The following is a 24,293-nucleotide window of genomic DNA, read 5'->3' as shown; positions in this document are numbered from 1 at the left end:
CAGGGAGGTGAGGGACCATGGACTGTAAATGTATTTGGTACTGTGTAGCCCCAAATGGATAGGTAATCGGAGGTGTAAGCCCTGCAGGGTTAGAATCTCCCGCAGGAGTTTGGCATAGGAACTACCCCACCCCCTCCTCCTCCTACGTTCTTTTTTATTTTTAGTAAAACAAGAGCCTGTATTTATAGAAAGTAGTTTTGATTGATTATAATTATTCAATCCTTTCATAAAAAAGCCAAAATCCTGCCCCCTGTAAATTAACCCTATGTGCCAAAGTGCTATGCAAAAATTGTGTGGTTATTATGTCAACAAAGTAAATAATTCTAATTATATTAGATAATCGATATGTCGATATTATATCAGCCAGGATCACTTTTTAAAAATGTCATATAGTCGATATGAATCATTTAAATTATTTCATAAATACAACCTAATATTTAACCTTTTTATATTTCAGATAGTATTATGAGAATAAAATGAAAATGCTGTCTCTTCTTATAATTTTCGTGACTTTATTAGGTAAATACTTTTACTTAAATTCTTTACATTTACATTTACTTAAATTAAATAGTATAAAACATGGAAAATTTTGTATGTTAATATTGAAGCAATAACAATTTGTTTAATGAAAAAAAGACTTTTATAAAAGTTAAATTACACAGAAAGTAAGAATAATACAAGTTAAAATTTCTTACATTAACTCAATTGATAATTTTTAATTAGAATGATTTACAGAAAATCTAGCTGACAATTCTTTACTTTTAAAAATTTGATGAATTGTATAGGAAGAGTATTTGGAGGAGCCAATTGATTTTTATGCGAAAAACAAATGTAATACCTAAACATTTATAGTAAAAACTTTATTAAACTTAAGAGTATTATAAAATTTTTGGAATGGATATCTGCTCAAGGCTGACATATTATTGTTTTTCATTTAAGTCCACTTTACAGACAACATACGAAGCTTTTTATGGTGCCTATAATAAATAAGACCAAACTGGCCTAACCTTGGTCAATCAAAATGTGTATTAGCCTATCGTTGTTCATTTGTATTGCATAGCGTCATTTTTTATAGGCAATATAAAAAGCTTCCCAACACTCGAAACATGTACCTTACTACGATGTTTCTACATATATTGATGTAATGATTCACATTACAGTTTCTTATAGAAGAAAACCTACCTATCCTATTTTGATAATAACTAGTTAATTATGTATAGTTGTAAGGTTTGATCCTAACCATTAACCGATTGAGTTTTAAGAAAGCTTTGCAAATGCCCTAAGATTTTATTAGGCTTATTTTCAAATTCAAGTCTTGGTAAGCTATCTTTCTGCGCCTTCCTTCCCCTTTCGAATAACGATACTTTAGATCAAAATGCTTAATGTTCCTTTAAAACATAATGTAATTTGTGGGGGTTGGGGTAAAGTTCTACTTCTAGAATCTTCTTTTCATTAAAGGCTTGGTGTATAGCCACTAATTCATTAAATTTGAACTGTGTGTGAACACACAAAGAGGGAGGGGACATTGGGTTGTTCTTTACAGTAGTCCACAAAGATTTTAAAAGCGAAGCTTTTCTATAATTAGGGTCGGTCCGTCCGTCCGTTCGAGATAGATAGGTTTTATTCGTTAATTTAGGCATGTTAGAATTGTCCTATTGACTTCAAACGTTGCATGGTGATTCCTGTATTAGTTAGGTACGATTTAGAAAGCGTAGCAACTCTATAATCATTACCAGAATGTCCGTACGTCCATTTTAAACATGTTGATTTTTTTTTACTTTTTTAACAACAAATTTTTATGTTATTTAATAATCCGATTGATCTGATTTTTGGTATACTGATTCCTGGGACAACAAAGTACAATATTATATGCGAAGCAACTCTACAATTAAGTCCTAAAAATGTAAGTATGTCCATAAATATTATTCTGTATCACGCAGTTTTTCAACAATTTTACTTACAATTTTGCTTCGACATTTATACATTTATATTCTGATTATTCAGTTCTGACACTATACAAGTGTTAGTGTCCGTTTGTCCTACCGTTTCAGTGCTTCGCTTTTATGGATGTTGTCATCCTTGTTTAATAACGATTTCTTTAGCAATTTTGGGGACTATTATTGAACTTTGATTAGATGTACATAAATGTATCGACCATTGTCTTATCTCTTTAGATCCCTGGTACATATTACATATTATCTGTTTTAAAATTGACAGGACATAACAATAGAATACAATTTCAACAAAATTCTGATATTTCAACAGATTATCTTATTGGTAAAATTTCTAACAACTCACCTTTCTCTCCTTTATTTTCTCTCTTTCTCTTTTAATCTATTCTTTAATTTAATTAAGACATTTTACACTATAAAGACTAATTTGGAATTAAAAAGCGACGCACTTCCAAAGTATTTTTAAGCTTAGTTTTACTTTCTTAAACTTTAAAATACAATCATTCTTGTTTACAAGAAAATTTTAGAACCGAATCAATTAAAAAATACTATATTTTTATTATGTATACTACCTTATTTAATTTCTAATTTGTTCTTTTTCTTAAGAGGGGAGTAGAGGAGGGGTAAACCTACCCAGCTATAGAAAACTTACCCAATCGTAGGGTTTGAAGTTTTTAAAAAACCGTTCACGAGATCGTAATTAACATACATTATTATCTCATTAATGAGCTGTTTGTTACACTAGTCCTTAAAGTTTATAACAACGTTTTTTTTCATTTGTTGGCTTAACAACTTTTTTTACTGAATTTTGATTGGTTGGTTTATTAAGTTGAGTGTTCAAACGTTTCAACCACTAATTTAATTCTACAGAAGGAATAATTTTGTGTGTCATCAATTGCAATGTAAATCAATTTATAGTCCATTGTCTTTTCCCCTTAGATCACTGTTCCTAAGTATCTTGATAACAATTAACAGGGACGTGTTATCTTCCACACCCCCCCCCCTCCCCAACCCCCAATTCTTGTTTCTAACTTTCTCCTAATTCTCTTCTCTACTTTAGTGTTTACAAACTAAAATGAAATTGCCTCAATTCTTTCCATTGTCCATTTCAAGGCCATGGATATATCCCTGTTGAACTTTGCTGCTATTATTGTATCAACAAAAGATAAAAATGGAGTTTCATACAAGATATTTTTTGATAAATTTTATGGTAATTGCTGACATAATATCGAGTCAAAACACAAATAATGCTTTGTTTAATATTTTTGCTGATATTAGCTCAACATAAGGCTAAAGTTCTAATGCCATTATGAGATCATCGTTAAATGGGTAAAATTCATTACTCTAAGTATTACTTCTTTTGACAACATGAACTTTAGTCGACTAAAAGGAACTTATCTGTCAACAAAATACTTCTAAGTTTGACTGGACTAGCTCTAAAGCTCCAGAGCTTGGATGCACAAAGTTTGGGGCACCTCAGATCAGTTCTACCCCCTCCCCCTTCCTCCCAAATACAAACACTACAATTGTTCCCTTTTCTCACACCCCTAACTAATACACAACAGGATAAAGATTCTTTAAAACAAATCTTTAGGACTATTAAATGCTTTGTTTAGTTCAAAGTGTATTGAAACTAATAGGATGCAGCGACCTAAAACTATAAGATAATTGCCGACAAATTGATGTAAACCCCCAATAATGATACACAAAATTGGGTTACAATTACTGGTTGAAACACTTGGACACTCGACTTATTGAACCAACTAATCAAAATTTAATATAAGTTCCCAAAGTTGTTAAGAAAGTTGTTAGAAAACGTTGTTATGAAACTTTAAGGACTAGTGTAATAAACAGCCCAAGATAAATTAACATATACTTTTCTTAAAATCTAATATATTAAAGTTTTTCGAGGAGGGGGGGGGGGCATTGTTTCAATTACCTCCCCCATATTTTATACAGGATGCTTGCTAAAACTTAAATTTTTGTTGAACAAATTGCTTTTTAGAATCTTCATACCAATCCAAGCCTTTAGAAAGATGATTTATCTACTCCTCCCCCTTCCCCCCCCCCTCAACTCTTTCAATATTTCTAACTATCTTAGCAGATAAATATAGTTTGAAAACAATAGAAAGAATAAATTACCTATGGGATGATATAATAGGAGAATAGGCATTGAAACTTCAACTACTTATTATGTACTTATCCTTTCTAATTATCAAGTTTGTTTGATTAAAAAATATTTAATCTTTAATCAATTTGCAAAGGATTTACTTAACAATTGCTTTTAATAAAAAAGAAAATAATCCACTAAATACGTTTTTTTTTTATAAAGTCGCCCTGAAACATAGAAATATAGCCCGTGACCGTAGCTTAAGTAGCTTAACACTTAAAGCATGAGCTCGTATTCGGGGAGGTGATAGGTTCGCTTAACACAGAATCAGGAGCGTCCAAGCTTTTTTTATTTTTTTTTGGGGGGGGGGATTTCTTAAAGGGAGGGGGGTAAATTATATTTTTGGGAGGTGTAATATAGCGCGCGAAGCGTGGCGCAAATCTTTTTTACCACCCCCAAAATTTTTACCCCGGGGGTAAAATTTGCTTGGGGGGGGGGGGGGTAATTACGCCCTCTGAAATCTGTTGGCAGAGGTAAATTGTTTGGGGGGGTAAATATCCCCTCTTAAATGGTTAGAGGTGTCTACAGCAGCCCCATGGTAGGGTAAATTTTAAATGGGGGGGGGGGGGTAATCATCACTTAACCCCCCCCCCCTTGGAAGTCCTTGCACAGCTTCATAGCTAAAGACGTTAAAAATGGTTCCTAGTGATGCTATGTTAGGTGCGCGATACTAATAGTAGAGTAGTTGGAATGCCTTGGTTTAAAATAGGCGCAACTCATTACTATGCAAAGTAAGGACTTCCAGACAAAGGTCTGGCAATAAAAGGTTAGTTGTTGATGGGTGTTACTAAACTGATTAACTCGAGTGTTTGAACATATAAGAATAGATTTGGCTCCCCTTAGTTATCCTGGGTTGTTGGACCTGACATTAGAATGTCATGGACAGCAACCTTGCCAGTATGAGGTAATTGAAAGGTAGATATAGAATTATATTGCAAATATATACAGTGTGTTTTTTTTATGAGAACTTTTTTGAAAGCAATTTTACCCCACTTATAGTTATCAGAATTTAATGATTAATGGCTTATTTTCTTCGTTTTTTAAGGCAATTAATAGAACAACAAAGAAATATTTCAGTTTTTATTTTAAAAAAACAGTAAAATCTAAAATTCAAAACTTAGGTGTCAACATCAAAAAATGGTTTCAGCGCATTTTTCTTGTGCTCAAATATTCAACTTTTTGCAAGAATGGCTGCAAAACACTTCAAAGTTTAGATATAGAGCTAAAAATATATACAGATACTATTAGGGACATGTACTAGAACATATCAAAGTTTAAAGGTCATATCTCAAACAGAGAGGGAGTACTGGCCCCCCAAAGTCGTCTACAGAAAATCTAATTTTTTTCTTAGAAGATTTAGGCATAAGAAAAATGCGCTAAAACCATTTTTTTTAGATGTTGACACCTAAGTTTTGAATTTTAGATTTTACTGTACTTTTTAAATGAAAACTGAAATATTTTTTTGATGTTCTATTAATTGTCTTAAAAAACAAAGAAAATAAGCCATTAATCATTAAATTCTGATAACTATAAGTGGGGCAAAATTGCTACCAAAAAAGTTCTCATAATAAAAACACACTGTATATTGAATTACATTTTTTTTCAATATATAGATTGAAATACATTTTTGTAAAATATATTGAGTAGGTAAACATGCAATATTTAAATCATTGAAATTTCCTTTCTCTTTTACTCTTTGTACACGTTAAAAAGTAATTATTTCTTTTAGAATGTGTAGCTCCCGGTGAAAGGAAGCACAGTGAAGATACAATTATTGAAACAAGGTAAAAAACAAAAAAAAACATCTATATTACTTCTAAGGGTCCTAAGACAAACGCAGGAGTGGAAAACGATGGAATGGACACTTAACGTAACCTAACATATAAACTATCTTATATGTTTTAATTTCCTAACCCCTGCAGGGCTTTTTTTGTATATTCATATCTAAAATTATTTAACCTGTATAGAAATACTAAATTAACTTAATATTTTAGAAACATCTGCGTTTGTCCACTAAGACGTTTGTCACTCCTGCGTTTGTCCTGGAACCATTATAGGGATGTATAATGTAAGGATCATATGCCTAAACATCTCTGGACATCCTTATTCAATGATTACATGATAATGGGCCCTAAAAAATTGTAATTCCTAAAAAGCATTTATATAAAAAAGTTGGTGGATGGCTAAATTTTTGTCAAATAGTTTAAAAGTTATAATTATTTTCAACTTTTAAAATACAAATTGAAAAAGAAATTAAATGAAAAATGCAATCATGAATAAAGATACAGCTCTATAACATTAAAAAAATTTAGTCTTTAGTTACAATTTTAACTTTTTATTATACAAAATTCTGCATAATTATAAATAAAAAAAAGAAAGTCTACTTTTTATTTATTTTAAAAAAATGTTTTATTTTTTTGTTGATGTGATGATGTCATCCTTATTTGAATAAAATAAATACAGTTTGTGCAAAATTTGAATATTTATCAAGAATGTTTATGTGCAATAGTGGCAAAGTTTTTTGATAAATTATTTTGACGTGTTTGTCTTTTTTTTAGCATGAAAACATTTTCTTTCTCATAGCCAGTCTGTGTGGCAGTCGCGTATGTTCATGTAATTTACTCATTTGTGATTTCTTATTAACAGCTTCTTAAAGAAAAGGTTTACCACCTAATTAAAGCATAGAAGCATAAACAATTTGACAGTTATTCCAGTTGGAGTCCTACAGACAGGCACGGCATATCACATCTATAATACAAAGTAGAACGATGTCTGTCTGTTTGTCTGTCTGTTTGTTTGTAGCGAAGGATCTCGCTAACCGCTGAACCGATCGGGTTCTCCTTTACAGGGTAGCTTCTCATAGGTCCCGGGAAGGTTTATAACTATTTTCTTTGGGTTAAAAATTTTTCTTTAAATCTAAAATACGAAAAATTGTTTTGATCAAACCTCTTTGGCAAAGCCCCCAGAGGCTAGGGGCGAAACCGCTAGTATACATATAAAGAAGCATCTCCTCCCTTAAAATTAAAATTAAAATTAAAAAGGCGTACGTTCCCTTTCATCGGCCCCAAATGAAATCACACCCCTCTGGTGAATCGCTGTGCCACCAGCTGTTTAAGGTCTCTTATTATAGAGTATTAAAAATGTATTTTATTTTAGGACACCTCCTCCTTAAAACTGAAGAGGGAAATAAAAAACGGTCGAATAGACGTATGGATTTAATTATCGAGTACCTCCGCTACTTTAAATGTATTTTATTTTAGAATTGAGGAGACGACCTCGTTGGAAATAAGTTTTGTACAAGAGAACTACAACGGACGTAAAGACTGTAATTATAGAGTAGCTGCGCTACAAAAACATGTATTTTATTTTAGAATTGAGGAGACGACCTCGTCTGGAAATCTGACAGTAGTTGCTGGTGAAACAGTTATGCTGGTGTGCACTGTTCTAGATCTAGGGGATAAATCTGTAAGTACATCTCAATAATATCAGGGAGAAAGGTGACAATGGCTGTTTATTACAATAGTCCCCAAAGTTTTTAATAACGTTTTCGTGTTCGTTGGCTGAAGAACTGTGGGGACATTTAGTCAATTTTGATTCATCAAGTTGAGTGTCCAAACGTTACAACCATTAATTGTAATCTACAGAAAAGGGAATCATCATCGGGGATCTAATGTATTTACAAAATTTGTTTTGGGAGGGGAGACACTCCTATATCCCTTCCCCTTGTCATGCTTTGTTCCAAAATCTTTTTAATTCATCCAACTTATAATCCATGTTATCAGTTACTTTTTTTTATAGTTCTCAATAAAATTTTTTGAGACAAATAAATAATGCACATAGCACATTTAAAGGGCGCGGAGAAAATTTCATTCTTTTTGTTAATTACACACCAAAATCGATAAGCGTCATTATGGAAATTAAGCATTAGGATATTAAAAACATTTAAGGATCCGATAGATGTCCATAAAGCAATTAAAAATATAGAAAATATTAGCAAAGAAATGAAAGAGTATAAATTTTTCTTATTTCAATACGAAATATAATTGCTTTGTTTTCGACATTGTGTTATTTTACTATATATGTCAGCTTGACTTTAACAAAACATTTAATATATATATACAGTTTGTGTTGACTGCAATTTAAAGACTTAATATTTTTAAAAGCGAAGCTTTTCTATAATTAGGGTCGGTCCGTCCATCCGTCCGTCCGTCCGTCCGTCACGGATAGCTTTTTTCGTTAATTTAGGCATGTTAGAATTGTCCTATCGATTTCAAACTTTGCATGGTGATTCCTGCAGTAGTTAGATACGATTTAGAAAGCGTAGCAACTCTATAATCATTACCAAAATGTCCGTACGTCCATTTTAAACATGTTGATTTTTTTACTTTTTTGACAACAAATTTTTATATGATCTAATTATCCGATTGATCTGATTTTTTGTATACTGATTCCTGGGACAACAAAGTACAATATTATAAGCGAAGCAACTCTATAATTAAGTCCTAAAAATGTAAGTATGTCCATAAACATCATTCTGTATCAAGCAGTTTTTCAACAAATTTACTTACAATTTTGCATCGACTCTTATACATTTATATTCTGATTATTCAGTTCTGACACTATACAAGTGTTAATGTCCGTTTGTCCTACCGTTTCAGTGCTTCGCTTTTATGGATATGTCATCCTTGTTGTATTTCAAAATTATGCAAAGGTCTGAGCCAAGAGGTTATGCTTCAGGAAAGTCTATAGGGATCGAATGCACTCCTTAGCCCGTGGAGTATGAATTTTTAGCCAAACCTTGTCATTAACAAATAATTAAAATCTCATTCCAACTGATTCTATGTCAAATACATGACATGAATAGTAAAAGAAAGAAAATAATAAAGTTCCATGGAAGTTCAATTATTATACAATTATAGACAAGACTGGCGGAAAAGGAACTTGCTATCTTATCAAAGTGATAGTTGTATTCTATACAAATCAAGATGAATAATTAATAATATAACATAAATACATTTAAATAAAACTTGTCTTAAACATTAAAAATGGCAAGGACAAAACTTAAAGAAAAAAAATGTTATTTTCCTGTTTGAAGAGACAAAATAAACCTGACGTTTTTCTCAAGGCAAAAATAAATTTGACACAGAAAAAACAATTTAACAAGATCTTACAAAGCTGTTTTATTTAATATTCCATATATGTTTGATTTCTGTGTGAAACTTAATATTTCTATAATGGCCGGGATAACAAAGATGTATACTATTATAAAGTTAGCTTTTTTTAAATTTATCTCCTAAACATAGCAAAAATAATTAATTAGGACTTACTATAATACCGCTTAAAGACTTTTGTCGGGGCAGAGAGTAGGAGGTTTTGTTCATCTCCGTAAATTGGCCATAGGGGTGTTTACACCCCCCTCCAAATCCCATGCCCAATTTTAACAATACCTGCTATAAAAGCAATGTACTTTTCTATTTCAATATTTGTTTTAATAATAAGAAAATAATTGTGAACTATTAAAACTAAAATTTATAAACTTGAATCAAATATTCAGACAAATTACCAATTAGTCCAAGCGCTGCAGTATGAAGAGGCTTATTTGTACAAGGAAAAATGTAAAAATTTAAACATTGCGTGAAAATTAATAAGCAAAAAAATTCTGTAAAATTCCTAAAATATATTTAAATTTTTGAATTTCTATTATTGAAATCTAAATACTACATAGAAAGCCATATTGTGATTTCTATGTTTATTATTTGTTGTCTGCTAAGATCTCACTAACCACTCAATCAATTAAGTTTCTCCTTTTAGGAAAGCTCTACATAGCTCCTAGGATGGTTTAGGCTATTTTTGCCTTCTCCTAGCCTCCCTAAAAGCTGTAACTGGACAAAGTGTCTCGAAAATCAGCCATGAGACGTCTTAAAAATAAGGGATTATCCATTTTTTTTAGGTTTTTATTTTCCAATTCTCCCTCATTTTTATGACGTCACATGAGACACTTTGTCCAGTTATCTAAAAGCTGGGGATGAAGCAAGAATAGTTTGTTAAATTGAAATTCTGTTTTTTTTCCCTGCTGTCCGAATTTACCCGCATTTCTATGAATTTCTCCTATTGACCTGATTCATAAATCTGTCTTTAACTTTATTATCGGAAACCATTTTATCAGTAATAGTTGATTCAACTAGACAAAGGGGGGGGGGGTGGGGACACAGTTGCTTTCAATCAGAAGTAGAAATAATAAAATTTTCAAATGTAATTGTTATAATATTAATTTTCTTAAAATTAGATTTTTTTCTTCCAGATAGGTATCAAATACTAAATAAAAATCTAACATTAAGCTATAAATAATTATGACATAGGTCCTTTACCCACATATAATAAACTTCATTCACTTGAATACCAATTATCTTAAACAGAAATAAAATAACCTACATCCAATTCAGCACCACTGTGCTAAGGGAAAATATTAAAGGATACAATCACAAAAATAAATAGACAAAGGGTAAAGAATTGATAATTTAATTCCTTGTAAAAAGAAGGGATCTTTATTCTTTTTACAGGGTTTATAATTGTTGTTTTAAGTTGTAAGTAGAAAAACAAGAACAATTTCTTCATAAACAGCATTATAATTTGGAATCATTATACAAAAAAATAATTCAAAATATGCATAATTAATCTTTTGAATAACTAATAGTTGGGAGATGTTTTCTTCTTATCTAGGTTGGTTTTTGGTTTGTTTGTCCATTGAAATCTCACAAATACTATACTGATTTCATTTTCTAATTAAGGCATAAGTCTTTTGATAGATTAAGAGTTTGGACTTTTTTATTTTTATTCCTTAATAACTTTAGTCATTTATGTCCCTTTTGTTTACAGAGTCCCTATAGGATAGGGGTACAACCACTATAGTTAAAAGAAACATTGCATACACACAGTACATTAAACACTTATTAAAAAATGTAAAACTTAAAGTAAACAATAAATGGAAAGTATGAATGAGTTTTTTTTGCATGTTATACCAAACAATAGAAGTATTTTCCTAGATGGGTAATCAGAAACAATAATGTGTCAAACTTTAAAAGGATGAATACTTTTTAAAAATTTTTTTTATCTTTTAGAATAAATCAACTACTTTAAGATGCCTTATTGTATAAACAAATACAAAATATGACACAAAGTGGACCCCTTTAAATTAGGGTTGGGCCGGATATTTTTTTGATATCCGGCCCAACCCTACTTTAAACCAATCATTTGTTCGAATTGTTCTACACTGAGATACAATTAGACCAATCAAGTGGTTGTAAATACTTTCTATATCTATTAAAAATGTAGGTATATCTTTTACTCAGGGAAAACGTATTTCTCCTATTAACGCACTACTTGGCAGAGAGTCATTATTAGAATTGCGTTTAATTGCAGATTAGATCACATATCATAATGTTAATTATAATGTGAACGTAATTAAGTTCCTGAAGCGATCTCTATAGACTATAATAATATATAGCAATGTAATAATAAGAACAATGCTAAACTAATTTTTTACGTGGAAAAACCAAAATTTTTAAAATCCCTAATTATTTATCTGTCATCCGTGTTTATATTGCATAAATCAGGGTACAATAAGGCTATGACAAGAATTTATTATTTATATTTTCAGCGGTTTCCCTTAAAGTACATAGTTAAGTGTTGATTACATTGAAAATAATGGAGGGATGGGCGTAGTTTCTGCCATTTCTATATCTTATTTCAAGTCAGGTATATATTGGGTACAAGGTAGTCCCGCAGAATTAGGTCCCTCCTGAAGGGTGAGGTTCAAAGGAAAAAACTACCACTACCCTTTTTTTAATTTGCTTTCAAAAATAGTATGGTGGATCTACTTTGAGGGAAAGACAAAACCATTTATTTTTACTAAATATGGGGGAAAATATAAATTTATTGACCATTTGCATATCACTGTATCCCTGAATGTAATGCCAACTGAAACTTTCTGCTCAATCTTGAGAACCGGAAGCTGGAGCTATTTCATCAAAACCCGTCTTTGGTCATATTTATGTTTAGCATACCTCTTGCATAGAAAGCACAGCCACTTTATAATACATTAAATCTTTATTAGCTACTGCTCCCCTATCATTTAGGGACTCCGTATCAAAAGTAAAAAATTTAAATTTATAGCACCTTTTATAAGAAAATAATATTTTCGGTTGGCGTAAAGCAATAATAAATTCCACGAAAGAACTAATAATACTTACACACACAAACAAAATACGTTGAATGTTTTGTTAAAGTCAAACTAACATTAAATATAGGAAAACAGTTTAATTTCAACAAAAACATAATGTATGAAGTAAATGTAAATTAAAATAAGTACAAATATAAAACAAATGCAAATTTAACATTTTTCCGTATGTCGCTTTTGGACCCCAAATAAACACTATAAAGAACATAGTTGTATACTTATTGTAGCTTAGGTTGAGTAAAGAAGATCCTAGCAGGGACACTAGAGCCCCGCTGTGTTTAGCTCATCTCGAAGTTGCTAAAATATTTCGTTATTATTCAAGATAAGGAATGAGTTAAAATGAATTTGTTAAGAAAAAGATTTGGATAAAAATAAAAACTTTGATCAATTATATTTGTCTCAAATGCTAGCTAGCAATTTGTTTTGTTTTACTACTTATAAGTATAATATTCCTGTTTCATACCAGACAAATTATACGTCCAATAATCTAATACCATGAAAAAAATAAGCTATTTAAGTATTTGAACACTTCATTAGGTAAACATTCTATCACAATTAAATTTTTTAACAACACTCTTTAACTTCCTAAATATTGTAGGTAAAATATTTTTTATTATTGCTTAATAGAAATATATTATGTTTTTTCATATTTCAGGTGTCCTGGGTTCGAATCCATGATCCCATCCCCCAATTGATGTCACTGAATAACGTCACAAATTCATTGAACCCAAGGTAATCATGCTTTGTCAAAGTGAATAAATTTTATGCCCTTACGTCGTTTTAAGCGGCATAAAAAGGCCTTTATATAATCTGTAATACCCAAGATTTAATGATGCACAGCTAAATTTTGATTGAAAAAAACCCGCATAAAATAAGTCTTTTTCGCGCATTTATAAGTGCTGCGAGATAACTGTGAGTGTGCATTATTAAGTGCTATTTTAGATTTGTAGGCCTTCTTTTGTTGGTTAAAATTATGTGCGAACATGATATATGCGTTCAGCTGTTTTGCCGATAGCATCCTTTAAAGCTTCTTGATTTTTGGAGATAATCTATCCCATGAACATTTTGCTACGTACTTCACCTTATCAAAAAATTCTTTTCAAATATATTTTATCTCCTTTTTCATGAAATATTCAATGTTGTGGTCTTGATATTTATGTGATATTTATTTTATATGTTTTCTAGGTTTAAAGTGTTAGCAACAGACTGGAAAGAATTCGTGTTATTAATCAAGAATATTCAAGTTGAAGATGGAGGTCCTTATCAGTGCCAGGTAGATTTATTATTATTCAAGAATATCCAAGATGGAGGTTCTTACCAGTGCCAGGGATATTTATATTAATCAAGAATATTCAAGATGGAGGTCCTTATCAGTGTCAGGTATATTTATTATTAATCAAGAATATTCTACTTGAAGACGGAGGTCCTTATCAGTGCCAGGTATATTTATTATTAATCAAGGATATTCAAGATGGAGGTCCTTATCAGTGCCAGGTATATTTATTATTAATCAAGAATATTCAAGATGGAGGTCCTTACCAAAAGAAACAGAGCATATGATTTAATCACTGTTCTTGCATTAGAAAGGGTTAAATAACTGTATCTCCCCATCGCAGTGTCTTTGAATTTGGTCATTGAAAATCAACCAATGGTGTTGGTTATACTAACACAGCCAAGTAGCAGAAAACAATTTGGTAGCAGACGGAAAAGGTCGTTGAAAAAGGGAGGGAGGTAGTTATCTGTATATACATCTATGCTATAGATCTTTTGTTCTTGATATGACTATCTAAGAAAAGTTTTGGTCTAGTTATTTTAAGACAGAGTTATAAACTTAGTTGAAAATTATTAATAAAAAATTGCATTAACCAAACATTGACGTCATAAATGTACAAAATTTTCATACTTTCCCTTTTTCTTTTTTATTTATTTAAAACAAAGAATTCCAATTTGAAATAAATATTTCCGACAAAGAATTATTACCACATAAAATTTTATCTGATTTTTGGAAACGAATCACCCCTATCCTTCTTTTTCTTTGTAACTAACTTCAAACATCTTTTTAGTTTTACCATAGGCTGCGTCACTAGCTTCTGTAACATCGGTCTGTTTGTTTTTGTTAAGGGCAGGGGTTAGCCTCCCTCCAATTAATTATAATTCTTTTTAGAACTAAACAAATTGGTTTTCAAATATCCCCATAATTTTACTATTTTTAAAGCAAAATAAAACATGTTGAAAATATCCAGGTGCAATTTACCTAAAAATTTTCATTGTTTTCTTTCTAAATTTTTTTTTAAATCATAAAAAATCCAATGAAATTGGGTTATAAAATTATATATGATCCAAATATAAAATGATATTTAGAGAAATATTAGGATATCTCAATTTCTAGATTTATAAAATGAAGGCTTTTATTTTTCTAACTGCATCAAATTTATAACATCAGTAAATAATTTTTGTCTGGTGTGTTTATAAAATCTAGTTGCTTCACATATTTTATTTCTAATTTTCTTCAACTTTAAAAATATTTTGAAAAATATATAAATTTGAAATTTTGGGGGTTTGAAAAATAGACGAACACATACCCAATAAAAAGACAATATAAAGCTGCAATAAAAATTATAATTTAACGAAGATTTTTTATAATGTATTAATCAATAGCGTAACAACTTTAGAGGTTATTTTAAAATTTTTAATGGTTGGTTCATTGAGTTGAGTGTCCAAATGTTTCAACCACTAATTGTAATCTATCTATTTTTGTGTATCGTCATTGGGGATGTATATTGGCCAATGTCCTATCTCTTTAGATCCCTAGCCAATCCTACTATAAAATAAAAATATAAATAGAGAGCACACAATACTAAGGAAGTAAATGATAATAAAGAAAGAATGTTGAAAAAAGAAAATATGAAAAAGAAATTTTCTGCTTTGAGCTTTAAATAGTGTTTAGGAATCTTTACAAAAAATAAAATTTCTAGTATTTATTCTAGCTTATGTGTTTCTTGCCAGATCAGTGAAGTTTAGTTTAGAGACAGTTACGTTACAAATGTTTTTGGGTTAGTTTTGATTAATTTTGAGGTTATTTTAGTGGACAAGGGTTCTATATATTAATATTGGACTTATTTAACGTTTTTACATACAAGGATGATAATTCATTTTTTATCATTTCAAAAGGGAATCAGTTTTCATGAAAACTAATCTTGTTAAACTATCATATTTAGTCAGTTATTCATAAATTTAAACAAAAGACATAAAGCCTTTTAGCTAATTTAGAACATAAATTTCTAACAAAAATCTTTATTCTTACTGTTTAAATCTACTTTGCTGTTGTTTTTATATGAAAACTGTTGATATTGCTGGATATTGCTATGGATATTAATATTTATGATTTATAAATAATTATGATTTCAAACCATCCTTATTTTAAAATCAACCGTATGTATCATTAACAGGGAGGAAGGGTATTTTGGACTGTAAATTACACATGTACCCTCAATATCCAATCTTTCAACCAACAACTTTATTCTAAAAGAGGGGTAATTTTGTTTATAATCATTAGGGGTGGGTGGACATCTATTTATTTTGTATTCCTTATCCCTTAAAATCCCTGGTTTGTAAAAACTTTTTGTATAGCAGACCACATGATTACTTTATTCTTAATCAACACAAAAAAAAGTTGTAAGCAAAGTTTTTTTTCTCTCATAATACATTTAGCATTTCCTTGTCTTATTAAGTTTTATTTATTTTAAATTATAAATAAGTTTTTTTTGGCCTAGTTATGTTGTTTCTTATAACTTTTACTTAAATATAAATAATTTATTTACGGTCTGAAAGAATGACGGACGAACTGACGGACGGACAGACAAAGTATACTATAGAGTAACCTTGCAAGTAATAAAAAAGTTAACTAAATTATGATAAGTATTATGTGCCCCAAACAAATCTATACATATATGTACTTTTTAAGCGTGAAATTGCAAAATAAACTTGTTGATAAACAAAATTACCACTTCTTTTATAGACTAAGATTATTGGTTTAAAAGTTTGGACACTACTTGGTTATTGAACTTTTCAAATTTTACATTCTTTTGTCCCCTCCCTACCTGGGTTTCTTAGTAGTCAACACAGGGATATAAAAGTATAAGACAAAGAAATATACATCCTAAATGATAATAAACTAAATCAACCATATTCTATATTAAAATTATTGGTTGAAAAAATAGGACACTACAAGTTTGAAACAAACCAATCAATTATCCATAAAAGTACCGAAAGTCTATGAGCCGATAAATAAGATAAACATGGTTATAAAACTTTGTGTACTGGGGTAATTTACACTACAAAGTGTCCTCCCTCCCGTCCTGGAGTCAACATGTATGTTTGAATATAAACATACACTACACACTATATTACACTCACATACTTGAGTAATCCATGGAATTCGGGTGCTCCGAATATTCAACAAAATTATACTAAAGCAAAATTACTTAATTTTGAAATAAGAGTTTTATGACATACGCCCGACCACAATAGATTTAACCCTTTAACTAGAAATCTTTAAGGATAAGATAAGGACGATGTATTATGTACATCCCAAATGATGAAGCACAAAAAAATCCATGTGTGGATATTAAAGTTATTGGTTGAAAAGTTTAGACACTGTTAGTTTGATGCAACCAAAATATATTTTCTAATCCAACGAACGAAAGAACGTGTGAGGGAACCACTAAGATTGAAAGTCAAAGTATGGAGGATGCCTCTAACAAATTTGATAATTTGAACTAGCTAAACATCTGTGTAAGAAGTTTAGATGAAATATTTAAAATCCCTTTCTCGTATTCATTCGAATCCGGTGGATAGGAACTGGTTCTCCTACATACGAAAAAAACCATGTCTAGCATCGTATTATATCCAGCTTTCTACGAATATAGAAATGTACAATCATAAGATTAAAACCAGTTTTTTTAGCCGATGCCTCCGGCACCTCGGGGCTAAAAAAACTTGAGAGAAAGAAAGAGTGTATTAGAGACAAAGAGAGGGAGAGGGAGAGGGAGAGGGAGAGAGAGAGAGAGAGAGAGAGAGAGAGAGAGAGAGAGAGAGAGAGAGAGAGAGAGAGAGAGAGAGAGAGAGAGAGAGAGAGAGAGAGAGAGAGAGAGAGAGAGAGAGAGAGAGAGAGAGAGAGAGAGAGAGAGAGAGAGAGAGAGAGAGAGAGAGAGAGAGAGAGAGAGAGAGAGAGAGAGAGAGAGAGAGAGAGAGAGAAAGATATAGATAGATAGATAGAGAGAGAGAGAGAGGGAGAGAGAGGGAAGGTAAAGATATATAGATAGATAGAGAGAGAGAGAAAGAGAGAGAAAGAGAGAGACAGAGAGAGACAGAGAGAGAAAGAGAGAGAAAGAGAGAGAAAGAGAGAGAGAAAAAAAGAGAAAGAGAGAGAGAGAGTGATAATTCTCTATAGTAATCTATTTTTTCCGTTTGTTTATAATGTTTGCTATCTACGAATGTTGTTATCCTTGCTATGTTTTCAGTGCGCAAAGCGTCTTTTATGAAAATTTTCCATCTTAATATATGTTAAAGTTATATTTATTTATTATAAAAAAAATTTTAATTAAAAACTACAAACTTTTTCATAGACAAAGTTTTGACGTAGCAAAAGTACTAAAATAATAATAAAAAGGATTTTGTAGACATGTATGGAACACGGCCTTTTTTATACAGTCAGCAGAAATACATCTGGATTAGTATTTCTCGTATTCATTCGAATCCGGTGGATAGGAACCGGTTCTCATCCATACGAAAAAACCATGTCTAGCATCGTATTATATCCAGCTTTCTACGAATATAAAAATGTACAATCATAAGATTAAAACCAGTTTTTTTAGCCCCAAGGTGCCGAAGGCTTATAATTGTACATTCTATATCCGCAGAAAGCCTTTTATAATACGATGAAAGAAATAACTATTAAATAATGGTTGTATTTATGACATCTTTACAAAATCCAGCTGTAAATTTGACACAAAAAAGTTTTATATTTTTTTATAGTACAATGCAATCTTATCAATGAAATTGGAATGAACAATATTCAGTCGCCAATATTCTGCATTTTTTTGACATACTCTGCAATTTATTTTAACAAAAAAAACCAACAACTGTATTAATCTGGTTGCGAAACTGCCATATACCAACCACAAGTAATATTCAGGCTATGTAATATTTTTGTGTAAAATTATACACAAAATTGTATAGTTTACAATCAAAAATACATCATATAATTTATACATTTTTGTCGCATTACAATAATTGTTTAAGTTTTCCTTTACAGGTTAAATGTTTTTGTACCTTTAAATTTTTCTGTTTGAGTCTGAGATTTTGTATTTTAAATAATTCTATTTCAAATGTAATAATTTCTTTAAAAAAATTTATGTCCCCAGATTTAAACAGTTGTTTTTAATTATAGCATTAACAGCAATTTGTTTAAAATACAACATCCATGGAACATCCATAAAAGCGAAGATCTGAATTGGAAGGACAAGCGAACATTAACACTTGTAGAGTGTCACATCTAAATTAGCAGAATATTAATGCAAAATTTTAAACAAAATTGTAAGTAAATTTGTTGCAAATTGTACAGTAGATTTACTGGTAAGAAAAGCATCTTTTCTTTATTTTGATGCTTCATACAAAAACTTCATCTTGAATGAATAGACAAAATACCCACTTAAAGCTTTTTAGTTGCAGGTTTTTATCCCTAATACCCTTCATTTGTTTTATCCAAATTAAATAGAATCAAAATTTAGAATGATGCATATACTAAACCTTAACCTAATTCCTTTTTTTCTTTTCAATGGCATTCATTATAATAATATAGTAGCGGCTACGCTCTCCTCTTTCAAATGAGATGGGTAAAAATAAAAACTATAAGATTAAAACCACGTTTATAGCCCCGAAGACATTTAACTGGTATTAATTTTATGCTTTTATTGTAATAGTTGTGGAAAATTGTCTTATTCGGTGCTATAAATGATTTTTCATTATGGTTTAGAATCAGTTCTAATCCAATGTAATCTATGTTATTGACATTGAAAAATTGTGTCAACTCAACGCTTTAAGATGGAATTTCCAGGGAACTAGAGGGATAAGACATTGGCCGATAAATTTATGTGCCTCCCCAATGATGATACACAAATCATTTCTTTCGATTAAGTTTAGTGGTTGAAATGTTTGGACACTCAACTTTAAGATCCACTCAATCAAAATATGATAAAAGTCCACAAAGTTGTTAAGTCAACAAATAAGAAAATATTGTTATAAAACTTTGGGGATTAGTGTAGTAAACAGTCCAATGTCCCCTTCCTCCCTGTGAAATTTCACATTATAAAACCTTACATAAAAGTTTAAATAAAGTAAGGAGGGGTTTACAATTTGGTGCACACGCCCTTGAGTTGCAAAAATTTCAGGGTTCCAAGGAATAGGGCAATGGATTACACAACTTCAACAAAAATTCTCTTCTAGGATTAAATTATTGGTGGAAATCTTTTGACACTGATAGTTTGTACACACCAATCAAATTTTATAAAAGTCCGCAAAGTTTTTAAGCCAAAGAATGAGAATAGTTATTTCTCGCATCGTATTATAAACAGCTTTCTGCGGATATAGAATGTACAATTACAAGATTAAAACAAGTTTTTTAGCCCCTAGGTGCCATTGGCACGGGCTAAAAAAACTGGTTTTAATGTTATGATTGTACATTTCTATATTCGTAGAAAACTGGATATAATACGATGCTAGACATAGTTTTTTCGTATGGATGAGAACCGGTTCCTATCCGCCGGATTCGAATAAATACGAGAAAAGGGTTTATAATTTTCTTTTGAAACAAGTATTATTTACAGTCCAATGTCCCCTCCCTCCATGGCATATTTACTCAAATTTCCTTGTTTTCTTCAAATGGTAAAATATTATAAAGTTGTGATGAGTAGAAAATTATGATAGTTGAGCTCAATGTTTATTTATCAGTGCATCAACTCTTAATGCAAAGCAAAGCAATGTGAAAAAAGGTTTCATTTAAAGTTTTGATTATTATAAGAAAGTAGGAAAACTTTTTAGGACAAGGTAAAGTATCAAAGTATTTTGTGCCAGAAGCAAGGGTGCGACAGCCGCAAACAATTAGAGAGCACTGAATGTATGTAATAAACAATAAATCTATAAAATTAGATGTATGACCAGACAACTACTTGGATCCCCCTTATGGGGACCCTTTTGTCTGTTAGCAAATTGTTTTATGCTTTTGTAGCGACTTGGCTGTGTTAATATTCCCGACGTTATTGGTTGATTTTCAATGATCCAAATGAAAATCGGTACAGGGTCCTTGGGGTGGGAGTATACATTTATTTAACCTCTCTCCACTCAATCGAGTTACGCTTATTCAGAAACAAATAGGTAAACTCGGATATGAAAAAAAGAAATTTGCTCTAAAGAAGGCAATGGTAAATGTTTGCAGCTAGCAGCAGCTTTTTTGCGGCTACAACGATTGCAAAATTTCTAAAATAGTTAGGCTGGCTTTAGCTTTGGATTGTTATTTAATTATTCGAGGGCTGCAAGTGGCGAAAAAAACGCGACTTTATTAAGCTACGGCTGCACAAGCCTTACTATTATGATACACATATATAAAAGAGTAAATATTAAAGCCTCAAGTATTTTTATGTATTTGTTTTCCCTATGTTGGGGGATATATTGAAATTTTTAGCACCTTTGATCATTCAAACACTGCCTAGTAAAATTCATATAAAATTGTAATATTTATAAAGATAAATATGGTCCTAGGACAAACCAGGCGAAATGTACTCTTAACCTAACCTAACCTATTTTAAATCATCTTATATGTTTTTTAACGTCTAACCCCTGCGGGGGGATTATTTGTACATTCATATCTTAACCTAACCTAGCCTAACTTGTATAGAAATACTTAATTAATTTAATATATTTTAGGCACTCCTGCATTTGTCTACTCCGACGTTTGTAACGCCTGCGTTTGTCCTGGAACCATAAATATCAAGTATCCGGTGTGGAGTCTGGAGGGGGGGGGGGGGGTGGGTGCTGAAGGGCAAGATTAAATAAAGACTTTATTAAACAAAGTAAAATTATAATTTTCAAAGGAAGATAGGGGACATTGGGCTATTTATTACTCTAGTCCATAAAAGTTTTTTTTAAAATTACGTTTTCCTTTTTAGGCTTAACAAATTTGGTTGAATTTTGGTTGTTTGGTTTAATAATATGAGTGTCTTAACGTTTCAATCGCTAATTGTTATCCATTTAGGATGAATATCAATTTATTGATCATTATCTTATCCCTTTTGATCCCTGTAAAGTGTTAAATTTGATTATGATTTAATGTTTTTATTTTATTTTTAGATATCTGGTCCGAAGCACACTTCCTTAACAAGAACTGTTGTAGTCAATGTGATAGGTAACTTTTTTTATATTTTCACGTTTCACTTTTCTTTATTCATAAGTTTAGTGTGTGAATGAGTAGATGGGTTGAGTAGAATGGTTTTCCCTCAAAGCGACTTATCGAACACAAACCCCACTTCTCATGTTATTTTTAAGTGATATTACTTTTGGTCAGGCTATGTTAGGTTATGTTGGGTACTGGATAGCCTTGCAGGGCTATAGCCCCGCTTTTTTATATTGCTAAGCAACGCTACTTATGTATTTTTTCATCCTTGTTAAAATTCTAAAACCATTGTTTGATCCAATTTAGTATTATGTATTGGTTTTATCGGATAAGACATTAATACCTGATATATTAAAATGTACTATTTATCAGAAGCAAATCTACTACATAACTAACTTTATAGTTGTTATATTAGAATGTTATATTAATTTGGGAGCAAAGCTGCTCTATAATATGTGCTCACTAGGAGCAGGCATAGTGGGATGGGACATTGGATCTTATATCGTGTTGTTGTAGTCTTGGGGTGTAGTTTCTTGAATTATACCAGTGGTTTGTGAGATCATAAGCTTCATCCAGAACGACTGACACAAATATGCTTTTATTACAAGTCTATTCTATTCTGCACATAATTAGGAACTATCCTATTATACAAAGTAATAAGTTTTTTTTTCTGTCTCAAATTCAAATTCAAATATTTATTGTCTGTAGCTAAGGATCTCGCTAAACCGATATGGTCCTCCTATACAGTGAAGCTTCTTATAGGTGCCGGGATGGTTTTAGGTTATTTGTATGAAAAGTATCGTTAGTCTAGATTCTAGGGGCCTATCCCCTAGTATATTATATAATAACTATATCTTTAGTAAAAAAATTACTTTATATTTTTTCTAAGAAATACAATTTTTTCAGAGGGGGCGACAGAAATCCTAGATGGTCCAATAATCTACGTAGATCCCAAATCAACTCTTGTCCTCACCTGTAGAGTGGATTTTGGGGATAAAACTCCTGAATATATTATTTGGAGGAAAGAAAATAAGGTGAGCAATGTTTTAATGTTTTATTAAGAAGCTTTTCTTTTAGGTAACGAAGCTACTTTAGATTTAGACATTTCCGTCCATCCGTAACGGATATTTTCTTAACGTAATTTAGGCATTTCAGATTTCTTCCTATTGTTCTCAAACTATGAATGATGACTCCTGTAAAAGTTACATTTTTTCATCCATTAAGTATCAAAAAGGATATTATTTTTTTTATTTAAAAAGGCATAAGTTTTTATGAAAATCAATCTTTTTTGCCAGTATGGCTTCGAAACTGATTAATATCTTCTCGATTGAAACCGGTCCCCAGCCATAATGAGCCGTGTGACGTCATAAAAGGGAGAGATGAGAGGAGAAGTGGGAAAGGAAACCCCTTAAAAAGAGATGGATCTATTGACGTCACACGGCTCATTTCTGCCACTTTGTCGAGTCTCATGTTTGGCATCGTATCACAGACAATTTTCAACGAATAGTTAAATAAGAATCATAAAATTAATACCAGTTTTAATCCTATAAATTTCATTTTATTATCAGCGGAAAGCTATCTTTAAAACGATGCGATAAATAGATATTATATAATTTGATTGAATAATTCTGGGGTTACTTGAGGTTAATGGCAAGTCTGGTAGAAATATTCTAAATAGATAGGTTAAATAAACAAGAAAAAAGCATCTCAGTTTTTCCTCCAGTCCTTAACTTAATGCAAGTTTTATGTCGGCGGGGTGCAGAGTGCATCTAGATTAACAGGGATAGCACAATGGGTGAAAATTTTACTCAGATTTTACTATTTTTATTACCTTTATTACCACTGTACATAGAAATTGAAAAAAAAACTTATTTGTTCTTATTTTTCCCATCAAATAGTTTTGAAAATACAGCATATATTTACATAAAAAGGTTTTGGGTTTTCATTTAGATTGATTAAATGCTTAAATTGAGAGGGTCAAACGTGATTTAAGTATTTGCTTATTATTTGATCTTGACTCCAAATCAAACATTTACGGCACCGAATATTTTTACCCTTAATAATTCTAAAATGAACCGTAAATCAGTGGATGAAATAAGAATGAAATGAGCAAACTATTACCTTTACTGTGTTACAGTCAGAATTAATTTATGGAAGAGAAAACCACACCAATTTCTAGCCTTCTATCTCTATTATAAGCTGTGATAATAGGGAGGCAACCCCTTCATTTTCTTGCCTTCCATCTCTATTATTTATAAGCTGTGATAATAGGGAGGCAACCCCTTCATTTTCTTACTGATAAAGGTAATTAAGGTTTTAGTAAACATTAGGGATGGGCTGGATACTTTTTTGGCCGGATACCGAATATCCGGCCGATATCCGGTTCCGTCCTGAAATCTGGCCAACGTTCGATTTCCGGCAAATTACCAGATATCTTGCATTAAAAATCAGCCGGATATCCGGCCCAACTATAGTAAACATTTCTTT

General features: G+C 31.1%; 2 protein-coding genes across 2 annotated transcripts in view; both read left to right on the top strand.

Moving 5' to 3' along the window:
• LOC145322617 (multidrug resistance-associated protein 1-like) overlaps nt 1-24,293 on the top strand; it is a 273,276-nt gene that overhangs the window by 103,428 nt on the left and 145,555 nt on the right. The window lies entirely within an intron of this gene.
• The window catches only part of LOC145323098 (uncharacterized), a 35,275-nt gene continuing 15,739 nt past the window's right edge, over nt 4,758-24,293 (top strand). The window contains exons 1-8 of the mRNA XM_080165481.1: nt 4,758-4,782; nt 5,852-5,906; nt 7,494-7,587; nt 13,014-13,090; nt 13,544-13,631; nt 13,760-13,852; nt 21,764-21,818; nt 22,713-22,840. Coding sequence (XP_080021607.1) covers nt 4,758-4,782; nt 5,852-5,906; nt 7,494-7,587; nt 13,014-13,090; nt 13,544-13,631; nt 13,760-13,852; nt 21,764-21,818; nt 22,713-22,840 — 615 coding nt within the window. The remainder of the gene's footprint in view (nt 4,783-5,851; nt 5,907-7,493; nt 7,588-13,013; nt 13,091-13,543; nt 13,632-13,759; nt 13,853-21,763; nt 21,819-22,712; nt 22,841-24,293) is intronic.

The sequence above is a fragment of the Acartia tonsa genome, chromosome 6 (assembly GCF_053477335.1).
Source record: "Acartia tonsa isolate MP-2025a chromosome 6, ASM5347733v1, whole genome shotgun sequence".
Taxonomy (NCBI): domain Eukaryota; kingdom Metazoa; phylum Arthropoda; class Copepoda; order Calanoida; family Acartiidae; genus Acartia; species Acartia tonsa.
This window is presented reverse-complemented; position numbering and strand designations above follow the sequence as displayed.